Genomic DNA, 12,500 nt, shown 5'->3' on the forward strand with positions numbered 1-12,500 from the left:
CACACACACACACACACACACACACACACACACACACACACAAAACACACACACACACACACACATAAGCGCGCGCCCCATCCCCCCTCCCCCACCCCCGCCACCCCCTCCCCCGCCCCTTACCCTCCCTCTCTCTCTTCCCGAATAAAATCCTCTTCCCCTTTGAATCAACTGACCCCCACACCCTTCACTCCCTTCCTTCCCCCTCCCGCCTTGCTTCCTCCCGGCACCAACTCCGCGGTCTGGAGGACTGAAGTCTGACAAGCCCATAAGAGCGACAGGAGGTGCAGCAGCACTGAGGCAGGAATCGATCACAGAGATATCGATGGCTTCCATCAGAACTGGGTGCCAACATGACACCTACCCTGCACGAAGACTGAACACAGTACTGAGAGCAACACCCTGCTAGGCCCTACCCATATACTCTGCTGAAGAACCACGGAGATTTTTACACTGCGCTGAGTCGATGCATGTCTGGAGGGTGAAAGGCGGGAAGGGGATGGGTGGATGGGCGTGGGTGTGGGGTGTGGGTAGGGGAGGGTGCTGTTCGGGGAAGACGACAGCGCGACAGCCTTTTTCGTGAGAGCAAGGACTCGGGTGGGTGTGGAGGTAATAACATCAGTGCCGCCACACAACGGCCAAGGTTCAAATCAAATCAAATCAAATCAAATCCAGTTGCTTTTTGCCCAGCCGACTGCAAAGGCCTATTTCAGGGCTGAACACCCGTCAGTTCTATAAACCAGTTGAAGAGAACCCAAAATGATGTTAAAAGACCAACCAAAACAACGTTGAAATGACTAGTTCGCGCACGTAAAATCCAAGTAAGGTTTTTAAATCATAAATAACATATAAAGAGACCAATAGCATTCACCCATGTCTATTTCTGTCGATGGAAATTGTTTAACCAAGGTAAAAAAAATAAAAATAAAAAAGTCGACTGGGAAAATATAGCATCATCAGCATTGAGTCAGCTCTTGAAATCAACAAACATCAGGCCTTCCCCACAGCAAACTTGAAAGCGTTGTTAGTATTATCGGCTATCCTGTCTCTTGGTAGCATTATCGGCTTCCCTGCCGTGTATCTTGTATGGTCTTTCGCCCTCACCGTCATAAAGCTGCTGGAAACTGGGGAGTGGGGGGCCTGGGGACAGCAAACATCGCTGTAGTTGTCAGTTCGTTTTTTTGTGGCATTGGTCCGCATTTTACATAAAGAGACCAGTAATTTTCACCCATGTCTATTTCAATCAGTGGGGAAAAAATTTTAACCAAGGTAAAAGCGGAATATCGACGGTGGGGAAATACAGCATCAACAATTAATGAGTCAGCTCTTGAAGTAAAAGCGTCGTCTTAGTATTATCGGCAAGCAATCCAGTATCTTGGTTACCGGCTATCCAGATCCTAACTGTTTATTGGTATCTTGTATCGTCTTTCGCCTTCCGTCGTCAAGCTGTCGTCTTTGGAGGGTGGGGATGGGGGGAGGGAGGTGAAGGGGGAAATTACGCTGTAGTTTTCAGTTTGTACGTGGTGTTGATCGAATCAGCAAATGCTCACCATGTCACGTTTTTTGTTTGTTTTTTAGTGAAGTGTGGGTGAGTCGGGAGTTGGGCGTAGAGAGAAGAGGCTGGGGGCGGGGAAGGGGGGGGGCGGATGAGATCGCTGGCCGCCATCCTACACTCTGTGTGTGTGTGTGTGCCAGGTCAGGACAACCAGGCCCGACGGGTCGAAGGGGAAGGAAGAGGTGTGTGTGTGGGGGGGGGGGGAATGGGGGGGAGAAGGGGGGAGGGAGAAGGGGGGGGCAGCAAGGGGGGGGGGATGCGAGGGTGCTAGAGGGGAGTGAAAAGGGGGTGACGGGGTTGGCAGAGGAGAGTATCGCCCTGCTAGCGGCGTGCAGCTAGCTGCACATTCACACACACACACACACACACACACACACCACACACACACACTGTGCTCACACAGCAGATTGAAAACTGATGAAGGGGGGTCAGGTGAAGGGGATCGAGGGGGTTGGTGGGGGTGGGGGTGGGGTGGTGAGTTCTGTTTGTCTGGTTTTCCTCACTGGCACAGCTCTTGAGCACCCTTGAGCACCCCCTCGCTACTCAACCATTGTAGAAATGTTGTTTTTTTTCCCAATTTTCATTGGAATCCCTTACCTTACCAAACGTGACTGATATTGCTCAACAAAATTAATGATGACATATAAACCCAAAAGGAAGACTGTCAACCAGGTGTGAAATCTTAAGTCTGGTATCAGTGAGGTGCTTGCTCTTTGCTGACTCGGACCAGAAAACTTGTCAGCAGCAGTCAGTCAAGGAGTTAACTCTCTCCATACGAACGGCGAAAGAGACGACGTTAACAGCGTTTCACCCCAATTACCATCATCAAAATATTGCAAGCGGAAGGCTCTTATACTGAAGAGGTGAATGTTGACAAAGAATACCACAATTCTGACGACGGAAGCTAAAGGACATCCGAGGGGTCTGTGTAGAGGAGAAGAGAGGACTGGCCGTACTGAGTGAGTTAATAAGATGACGTCCTGTGGACGTGTGACTGACACCACACAGGTGTGTTGATTGACGTGTGACTGACACCAGGTGTGTTGATTGACATGTGACTGACATCAGGTGTGTTGATTGACCAGGTGTGTTGATTGACGTGTGACTGACACCAGGTGTGTTGATTGACGTGTGACTGACACCAGGTGTGTTGATTGACCAGGTGTGTTGATTGACGTATGACTGACACAAGGTGTGTTGATTGACATGTGACTGACACCAGGTGTGTTGATTGACGTATGACTGACACCAGGTGTGTTGATTGACATGTGACTGACTCCAGGTGTGTTGATTGACGTGTGACTGACACCAGGTGTGTTGATTGACGTGTGACTCAGTGACACCAGGTGTGTTGACTAACGTGTGACTCAGTGACACCAGGTGTGTTGATTGACGTGTGACTGACACCAGGTGTGTTGACTAACGTGTGACTCAGTGACACCAGGTGTGTTGATTGACGTGTGACTGACACCAGGTGTGTTGACTAACGTGTGACTCAGTGACACCAGGTGTGTTGATTGACGTGTGACTGACACCAGGTGTGTTGACTAACGTGTGACTCAGTGACACCAGGTGTGTTGACTAACGTGTGACTCAGTGACACCAGGTGTGTTGATTGACGTGCGACTGACACCAGGTGTGTTGATTTGACGTGTGACTGACACCAGCACCAGGTGTGTTGACTAACGTGTGACTCAGTGACACCAGGTGGGTTGATTGACATGTGACTGCGTGCGTGCCTTCCACCCTGTGTACAGATCAAAACTGTCTATGTAGCCACTACCTGTATAAACGTGGCCACCTACCTAATCTCTACCCAGTGTACACATCAAAGTGTCTATATACCCACTACCTGTATAAACGTGGCCACCTAACTAATCTCTACCCAGTGTACACATCAAAGTGTCTATATACCCACTACCTGTATAAACGTGGCCACCTAACTAATCTCTACCCTATGTATAGATCAAACTGTACCCCTGTACCTCACAACCTGTATAATCCACCCTGTGTACAGATCTATGTGCCCCACTACCTATAATGGGCTATATAAACGTGGCCACCTAACTAACCTCCACCCTGTGAACAGATCAAACTATATCCATGTACCCACCACCTGTATAAATGTGGCCACAAAACTTCCAGACAACTGAAACTTATGGACCCACTACCCATATTATGAATGTGGCCGCCTAACTACCACCCATGTGTGTACAGATCTTCTTCTTCTTCTTCTGCATTCACTCGTATGCACACGAGTGGGCTTTTACGTGTATGACCGTTTTTACCCCGCCTTGTAGGCAGCCATACTCCGTTTTCGGGGGTGTGCATGCTGGGTATGTTCTTGTTTCCATAACCCACCGAACACTGACATGGATTACAGGATCTTTAACGTGCGTATTTGATCTTATGTTTGCATATACACACGAAGGGGGTTCAGGCACTAAGCAGGTCTGCACATATGTTGACCTGGGAGATCGTAAAAATCTCCACCCTTTACCCACCAGGCGCCGTCACCGTGATTCGAACCCGGGACCCTCAGATTGACAGTCCAACACTTTAACCACTCGGCTATTGCGCCCGTCAATGTGTACAGATCAAACTGTCTGTGTACCCTCCACCTGTACAAACATTGCCACCTAACTAACCTAGTCCACCTTGTTGCACAGATCAGCGCAGCAGGCAGCAAGGGATGGACGGGCCTGCAGTCTCTGTGGGACAGAGACAACAAGACACAGCTCACCTCCTCCAGCACAGGACACCCGGCAGAGAAGACCTCTCTCCTCTCTCTGGCCCTGCCCTCCAGGTCAGTTCTCAGCAGCACCTGTCACTGACACCTGTTGTGATAATGTGAGGGGATACAGGGGTTGGACAGGGGGGTGGTGGGTGGGGGTGGGAGGGCGCAGGATTACTTTGTGATGCTGGTGGAGAGAGAGAGAAAGAGAGGGGGGGGGGGAGGTTTGTGATTGAGAAGAGGGGAGACGCTACACACCCCTTGCATGCACATGTCCTGTTTCTGAGAGTCAGGCGGGGGTTTTGTTTGTTTGTTTTGTTTTAATCAAAACGAGCACAAAAATTAATGACAGAATTGCTGTGTTCATTGCGTGTATAGAGATACTGCATTTACTTCTTGTTTCTGCTGTTACCCAACAGTTTGTTGTTGTTTTCACACCCAAAAATAACCTACTGTGACTTTGTTGTGTTTAGCAGCCAGCCCACGTTGACTCCACGTGTGTGTGTTGGTGGGTGATTCCACATGTGTGTTGGTGTGTTGGTGGTGATTCCACATGTGTGTTGGTGGTGATTCCACATGTGTGTTGGTGGTGATTCCACATGTGTGTTGGTGGGTGATTCCACATGTGTGTTGGTGTGTTGGTGGTGATTCCACATGTGTGTTGGTGTGTTGGTGGTGATTCCACATGTGTGTTGGTGGTGATTCCACATGTGTGTTGGTGTGTTGGTGGTGATTCCACATGTGTGGTGGTGGTGATTCCACATGTGTGTTGGTGTGTTGGTGGTGATTCCACATGTGTGGTGGTGGTGATTCCACATGTGTGTTGGTGTGTTGGTTGTGATTCTACATGTGTGTTGGTGGTGATTCCACATGTGTGTTGGTGGTGATTCCACATGTGTGTTGGTGTTGGCTTCATGTGTGTTGGTGTTGGCTCCATGTGTGTGTTGGTGTGTTGGTGTTGGTTCCATGTGTGTTGGTTTGTTGGTGTTGATTCTATGTGTGTATTGGTGTTGACTCCATGTGTATGTTGGTGTTGGCTCCATGTGTGTTGGTGTTGGCTCCATGTGTGTGTTGGTGTTGGTTCCATGTGTGTTGGTGTGTTGGTGTTGATTCTATGTGTGTATTGGTGTTGACTCCATGTGTGTGTTGGTATCACCATGCCTGTGCAGACACCCCAAAGGCAGCCGCCTGCTATCAGAGGACGATGACTGGATGGACAACTCACCGCCGGGGGATGGTCACGACATGGCTGGCAATGGAGCCTCCTCCTCCTCCTCCTCGTCCTCCACCAACATCACCACTACCGTCAATCCCACCCCCACCATCACCACTGCCACTACCACCAGCAGTCCACGGTGCCAGACAAAGGCTGCCGAGCTGGCACCACCGCCACCTGCAGAGTGGTCATGGGTGGGGGAGGAGGAGGGCGACGAGTGGCTGAAGGGTGACAGCGCTCACCGCGGCATCCTGGACACCGATAAGAAGAAGTCCACCCGCGAGTCCAAGCGACCTTCACCCCGCTTCAAGCACAAGATGGCGGCCAGCTCCTCCACCAAGGGCAACGACTGGAAGCACGGTGGGGAGCGAGAGCGGGGATTCAGCGCCCTTGGTAAGCTGAAGGGGCCGCAGTTTGGCAAACTGCTGGACACGGACTGCGAGGAGGGAGACGGGGGGAGGGGGTCAGCGTCTACAGGCTGTGAGAACTCAGTGTGGGCTGATGACGACGACGACGACAGTGACGATCCCTGGAAGATGATGGATAACCGCGCTGGGGGACCAAAGGGCAAGTAACTCTGTGATTGTGGTGTCACTCAGTGGGGGGTGGGGGGTGGGGGGGGGAGACACAATTGCAATAATCAGCCCCTGGGTTTATGTCTGACTTTAATCAACAACAACAACAACAAAACTCAAGCATTGTGAGATGAAAGTTCGCTTGAACTTTTTGGTGTGGTCAACATTCAAGTGTTTCTTTTGTTCTTATGCATTGCCTGGAACAATACTTATTTTTGGTGTCAGTTTTTAACTCGATTTTGCAAAATTTATTTGGATTTATTTTTTCAAAACATTTGCCTGTTGTTGAAAACTTGGGGACGATATTGTCATTTTAGCTTCTTGGTCTCTTGGTCAGTTGGCTTGACCTGTGGTTGTGCACAATGCTGCATAAGTATGCTGCAGACATGCGTTTTTGTTCAGCTTCCTGTGTTGCGGCATGTTCTCAATGCCTGCACCACGCCCCATACCCCACTGTCCTGGGTTTGTCCCATCTCAACAACAGGATGCCATTCCTTGAGCTTGATCATAATGTTACTGCTGCTGTATTTCCACTGGTCAGTTCCTTGTGGGGGAGGAGGAGGAGAAGGAGGAGGATGGTGGTGGAAGTGAGTTAGGATTTGAACACCAGCTGTGTTCCCTTTTGTGAGATTATTGTGCTGACAGGTGAGATCAGTGTGAAAATGTACATTATGATTTACATACAGTGCACATACTTTTTTTCTTTCTTTTCTTTATTTATTCTGCATTGCAAATTTTTTTTAACTGTATACAGTGTATACAGTATTAACATTTTATCTGCATACAGTGTACACAGTATTATCACTGCATCATGTATTGCAGGACTGCTTTATAAACTTTCATGAAAAAAAAAACCCACTTGACTCCCCGAGAAGACAAACATTTACTGAACTCCCCCTCAACACCCCCCACCCCACCCCCCCAAAAAGAGAGACAAATCCCCCCACCCCACAAAAAAAGAAGAAAAAAAAGACAAATTGTGCTTATTCTTTTCCCTTGTGTCCTGTTTTTCTCTCTGTCTTCTGGCGAATGATTGACAGATTGGGTTCTTGACTTCCGTCAGCAGTGACCAATGGTCAATCAGCATGGAGTGCCCCTCCTTCACTTAAAGACGGCATAGGTGTCATGTCCCAGGTGCAACACCTACTGAGGTCTCTGTTCACAACACCTGCTGTGAGGGTCACTTGACTACAAGTCAGGACAGGTTCATGCAAAAAACACTGCACTGCACACTCATGTTATGATGATTCTACACAGTTCCCTGAATGTTCTACACACAAGTATTGTTGTTTCTCTAGAGTCCTGAGGGGTGTCCATCTTCATTTGATCTGATCACCTTCTAATTCTTGATTTAATCATGGTTTTTGGATTAGGTATATTGCTGTACAATATGTTTATTTATTTATTTTTTTTAATGGCTAAATCATTGTTCTATTATTCTTTAATTGGCTACATTATTGTTCTATATAGTTAACTGGCTACATTATTGTTCTATGATTTTTTAATTGGCTACATTATTGTTCTGTATGATTGTTTAACTGGCTACACTATTGTTCAATGTGATTTATTAACTGGCTACATTATTGTAATATAAGGTGATTTTTAACTGGCTGCATGTGATGTATGGTGATGGGAGAAATAAATCCTGTGATGACCACACCTGTTTGAATGACATCACCTCACAGGACTGGTTGGGAACACTTCAAGGTGGACTTATGCCCTGCTCTCATGGTGACCTCAGTTTCTATCCCCATAAACATCTGTTTTAGGGCCATGCCCTGTCAAGGTCTTCAGTGGTGGTGGTGGTGGTGGTTACTCTGAGATGTTAACTCAGTCTGGCTCCACGACTGAGCGATTCTTGTCATCAGTAGGGAGTTGAGTAGGTGGTGTTCTGTATATGTTTAATGAGAACAGGCACTACTGAACACAGCCAGAGTGACTCAACAGCAATGCAGGGCCTCCTCTGGTGTGTGGCCTCCTGGTGACCTAACATTGATAGTTCCCTGCAGACTGCCAATGCTGGGACTGTGACATACCTGGGTGTGGCTGCGAATGGGGGACTCGGAATGAGTGGCATGGGAGTAATGCTGCTGAAACAGTGGACGTTAACACACCCTCACAACTCTGGTCCCAGTGATCAACAATCCATTCTGCTGTGTTCAGTATTGGTAACAGACACACACTAAACCAGCGTTCAACCACTATCCCATCCTCTTGTCAACACATTTTTGACTCACTTGTGTAAACAAAGTGAGTATGTTTTAACCCGGTGTTCAGTTGTCTGTGTGTGTGTGTGTGTGTGTGTCCGTGGTAAACTTTAACATTGACATTTTCTCTGCAAATACTTTGTCAGTTGACACCAAATTAGGCATAAAAATAGGAAAAATTCAGTTCTTTCCAGTCATCTTGTTTAAAACAATATTGCACCTCTGGGATGGGCACAAAAATTTTTTTTAAATGAAGCCTAATTATATGCAAACTGCATTTACTGTTATATTTATATTTTTTGTATTCTCTAAACTTGGCACTTTGATCTGATATTCTGACACAACAACAAGAGCAGTCATTATTATTTTTTGTTCAAACAGGAACTTCTTTTGCTAAGCATGGAAGTTTTATTTATTTTGCAAACGTTTTGGTGCAGATAGTAAAGAAGGGAAATTACTCTGTAATTAATGCTAGGGGACTTAATTTGCTTTAAACCAATCTTTCTCATCTTAAACATTACATTTTGAAATTATACTCAATACATAAAAGCTTGTGTGTTTTACTCTCAGTGTACAGGGCTTTCACTATGTTCATTCGCCCAAGTGGTTTTTTTTCGGAAAATACTAAAATCAATACAAGTGGACTTTACAGATCTGTTGGCTGAGCCCTGAAGGTCATGGGCAAAAATCAATTGCGTACACATATTCATACACATTCAAAGTGTGTGCTCATATTCTTCGTGAACACGAACGACGCCACTTTGTTTCAAGTTGTTGACCTGCCCGTTCAATTCTATATTCAATGGACAATACATGATAACATGTGATGGAAAGTTGGAGAAGGAGACCGTTAAATATTTATTCAGAGAAAGATTTGTGAACGCCTCATCACTTACTGGATTATGCCCCAAACTGCCATAAAAATATCCACAGAATCAGTCGGAATTCACAGTATACTGCAATTGATTTATCGCCCTTTAAAAAAGTATGTTCAAATGTTAAATTTTAGAACATCAGTTAAGGAGCCACGATAGTGTAATGGATAAGGCAGTTTCTTCTCACCCGAACACGCGGGATTCGAATCTGGTTAGGACTTTTTTTCTTTTATTTTTTTTAAACGCGAAGCTTTATAACAACAAATACAGAACACATTTTAACGATTAGATTTTTTTTTTTTTTTTTAAGTGTATCACAAGTGAGTCTTGAAGGCCTTGCCTCTCGTTATTATTTGAAATAAATCTGGCCTTGCGGGAGTTTAGATAAGACTGCTGGCAACATGATCCATGCTAACTGTAGTTCATGCACTTCATGGTTTGGGGGCAGGGAGGCATGGGTGGAACTTGTATTTAACAGGCTGCTTATTTTTTGGGTTCTTTTCTTCCTGTGATCCATACACTTTATGTACCTTCAGCACACATTGTCTATGTGTGCATAGCACACACTTTGTGTTGTGTGTGTGTAATGACCCAGTTTGTTCCTTCAGACTTGTGCATGTCCACTTCTGTATCCATCATTTATCTCTGTGTGTGTGTGTGTGTGTGTGTGTGTGTATGTGTGCTCAGGGTAGGTGGTGTATTGGTGGCTTCAGGTTGTCAGCCCTTGTGGTACTGAAGATTGGAGTTACTGCACTTGTTAGCCATTCACTCCCTTCCCAGTCCTACAGAAATCCCCAGGAGCAGGTTTGGTGTGAGATGTTGAAGCCACCAGACTATTACTCATGCATCGAAGGCACTAAGTTCTGGTATATGTGTCATGCATACAGCACTGAAGCTGTATGTCGGCCAAATGCTATACCAAACCAGTTAATGTCAGAAGAATTGCAGCCAAGGCTTGTGAATTTTGTCCATGACGGTTTCTTTTCTCAAAATCCATTGATACAGATTCAAAGCCAGACAGAACCAGACAGCTTCACAAGAAACACAAACTACAAAAGTGGGCAAACACTCACAAAAGCAACACCAAGGGTGAAAGTCAAGGATGGAATTATGGGCGAGTGGATGGATGTGATGGATGGATGGATGTAGTGAATGGATGGATGGGCAGAGATGGATGGATGTGATGGATGGATGAAAAAAGGATGGATGAATGGAAGGCAGGATGGATGAATGGAAGGAAGGATGGATGGATTGTTAAAAGGAACTGAGAAAGACAAGACAAGTGGAATGAAAGAGATGACTAAACTTAAACAAATGTTTTGTGCAAAACAATGTTGGAAATCCAAAACTGACAGTGAAGACTGTATTGTATAATGAGTGCTGACCATTTGGTATTCCTGACAATTGTCTGTTCCATACTGTGGCTGAGGTCACTGACAATTCAGCTGTGTCTCTTATTTCCTTTTCATGCTCTTTTTTTAGGCGCCATGACAGAATCAGGCATTGGATTTCTGGTCTCCAGTGATCAGGGTTCCAGTCCCTGTTTCAGCATGGTATTGTGTCCCTTGGGAAAGGCACTGTATTCCAATTTTCCTCACTCCACCCAGGTGTGAATGGGAACCTGACTGTGGTTGAGGAAAGTTATAACGGCAGAAGACGAGGACTGGGCCCTGCCCTCCTATGCCAAGCCCCTTAACACAGTTGGTAATTACGAATCCATTGCCCTGACAGTTGGTAATTACGAATCCATTGCCCTGACAGTTGGTAATTACGAATCCATTGCCCTGATGGCTGTTAAAGGCTTTGAACCTTTAACCCTGACATGATGTTCTCAATGAGAGCTGTATAATGTTCCTGCTGTTACTGTGTCATCATCTTGCACACTGTGTGTGACTGTGGTAACTATGGTAACTAACCACTGTGATGCTATACTTCCAAAAAGAAAAAAAAAACCAACAAAAATGCTGTACAGTGTGACAGGGATTCGAAATAAAATGACTCACAAAAAGGTTCACTTTTCTTCTGTGATTCTCTTGTTCGATATGGTCATTAAGTGATCTGGTCCCTGTCACTCTCTCTCTCACAGACATGCTCCTGGCAGCCTTGCTCTCTCTCTCTCACACACACACACACATGTACACACAATGACATCCCATCACCTTTCACTCTCTCACATACACACCAACCCTCATTACACTCTTTCCCCACACCACGCCCTGTGTCTGATTAACCTTCATGAGGATTCCTGTCAATCTGTGTATCTGTCCTCTAATGGTACACATACACTTTAGTATAAATTTAACTATCAGTCTCTTCATCTTCCTTTAACTGTACACAACCTGCATAAAGATTCTATTAAATAATGCATCTGTCCTCTAATGGTGCACATGCATTAAAGTATCAATCAGTTCATCTTCCTTTAACAGTACACAACCTGCTAAGGATTCTATCAAATAATGCTTCTGTCCTCCAAATGGAGCACACACTGTCCTGGTGCACAAACATTTATGTATCAATCAGTTCATCTTCCTTTAACGGAACACAACCTGCTAAGGATTCTATCAAATAATGCTTCTGTCCTCCAAATGGAGCACATACTGTCCTGGTGCACAAACATTTATGTATCAATCAGTTCATCTTCCTTTAACGGAACACAATCTGCGTGACTATCGATCAGTGCACCTGTCATCCAACAGCACACACACATTCACACACATACTGTGAGCATTCCTGAGGCCAGCACCAGGAATGGAAACCACTCCTCCGACCTCTCTTCAGTGTCACCGAACAAGGCAAAGACCACCACGCTTGTGCAATGCAGCTCTATTTCAATGGTCTATTCACTGGGCAGATGTTCAGTGTATGTACTCTGCTCTCTGCATCTTTTTAAAAACTTTTTTTTTTCTTTAATTTTCATACATGCCTGCATGTCCGAACTTCTAATATGATACCTAGGTTGGTCGGTATGCGCACACACACACAGAGTATACACACACATGCGTGCGCAAGTGCAATGAATGCACCAACATAGCAGAAAGACACAGCATTTAAAACGACATCAATGATCAATTTATTTCACAGACATCAATATAATATTGATACACCACTGTGGTTTCTCACGTCAATCATTCAGAAGGAAACGTCACCAAACTTCCCATGTCTGTGTCAAGGGGTCACGTGAGATCACCTTCATCACTTCATCTTTGTTCACACACACACACACACACACACACACACACAGTCTTCACGAAGGAAGAACAGCAACAGTCGCATGTACCACCAAACATAACTTCACGCTCTTCCACAGGCTTCTCTCATGCTCATGGCAAATGAAGTCA

General features: G+C 45.7%; 2 protein-coding genes across 5 annotated transcripts in view; one reads left to right on the plus strand and one right to left on the minus strand.

Moving 5' to 3' along the window:
• LOC143280149 (uncharacterized) overlaps window positions 1-11,176 on the plus strand; it is a 21,542-nt gene extending 10,366 nt beyond the window's left edge. For all 4 annotated transcript variants that reach the window (XM_076584730.1, XM_076584731.1, XM_076584733.1 and 1 more), the window contains exons 3-4: window positions 4,225-4,361; window positions 5,459-11,176. In XM_076584730.1, coding sequence (XP_076440845.1) covers window positions 4,225-4,361; window positions 5,459-6,080 — 759 coding nt within the window. In that variant the 3' untranslated portion in view covers window positions 6,081-11,176. The remainder of the gene's footprint in view (window positions 1-4,224; window positions 4,362-5,458) is intronic.
• Window positions 11,177-12,376: 1,200 nt separating this feature from the next.
• Window positions 12,377-12,500, minus strand: part of LOC143280151 (histone deacetylase 3-like) — a 22,382-nt gene continuing 22,258 nt past the window's right edge. Inside the window, exon 14 of the mRNA XM_076584735.1 lies at window positions 12,377-12,500. This exon is cut by the window's right edge and continues 3,943 nt beyond it. The gene's annotated coding sequence lies outside the window, so the exon portion shown is untranslated.

This window comes from Babylonia areolata, chromosome 3, assembly GCF_041734735.1.
Source record: "Babylonia areolata isolate BAREFJ2019XMU chromosome 3, ASM4173473v1, whole genome shotgun sequence".
Lineage (NCBI taxonomy): Eukaryota > Metazoa > Mollusca > Gastropoda > Neogastropoda > Buccinidae > Babylonia > Babylonia areolata.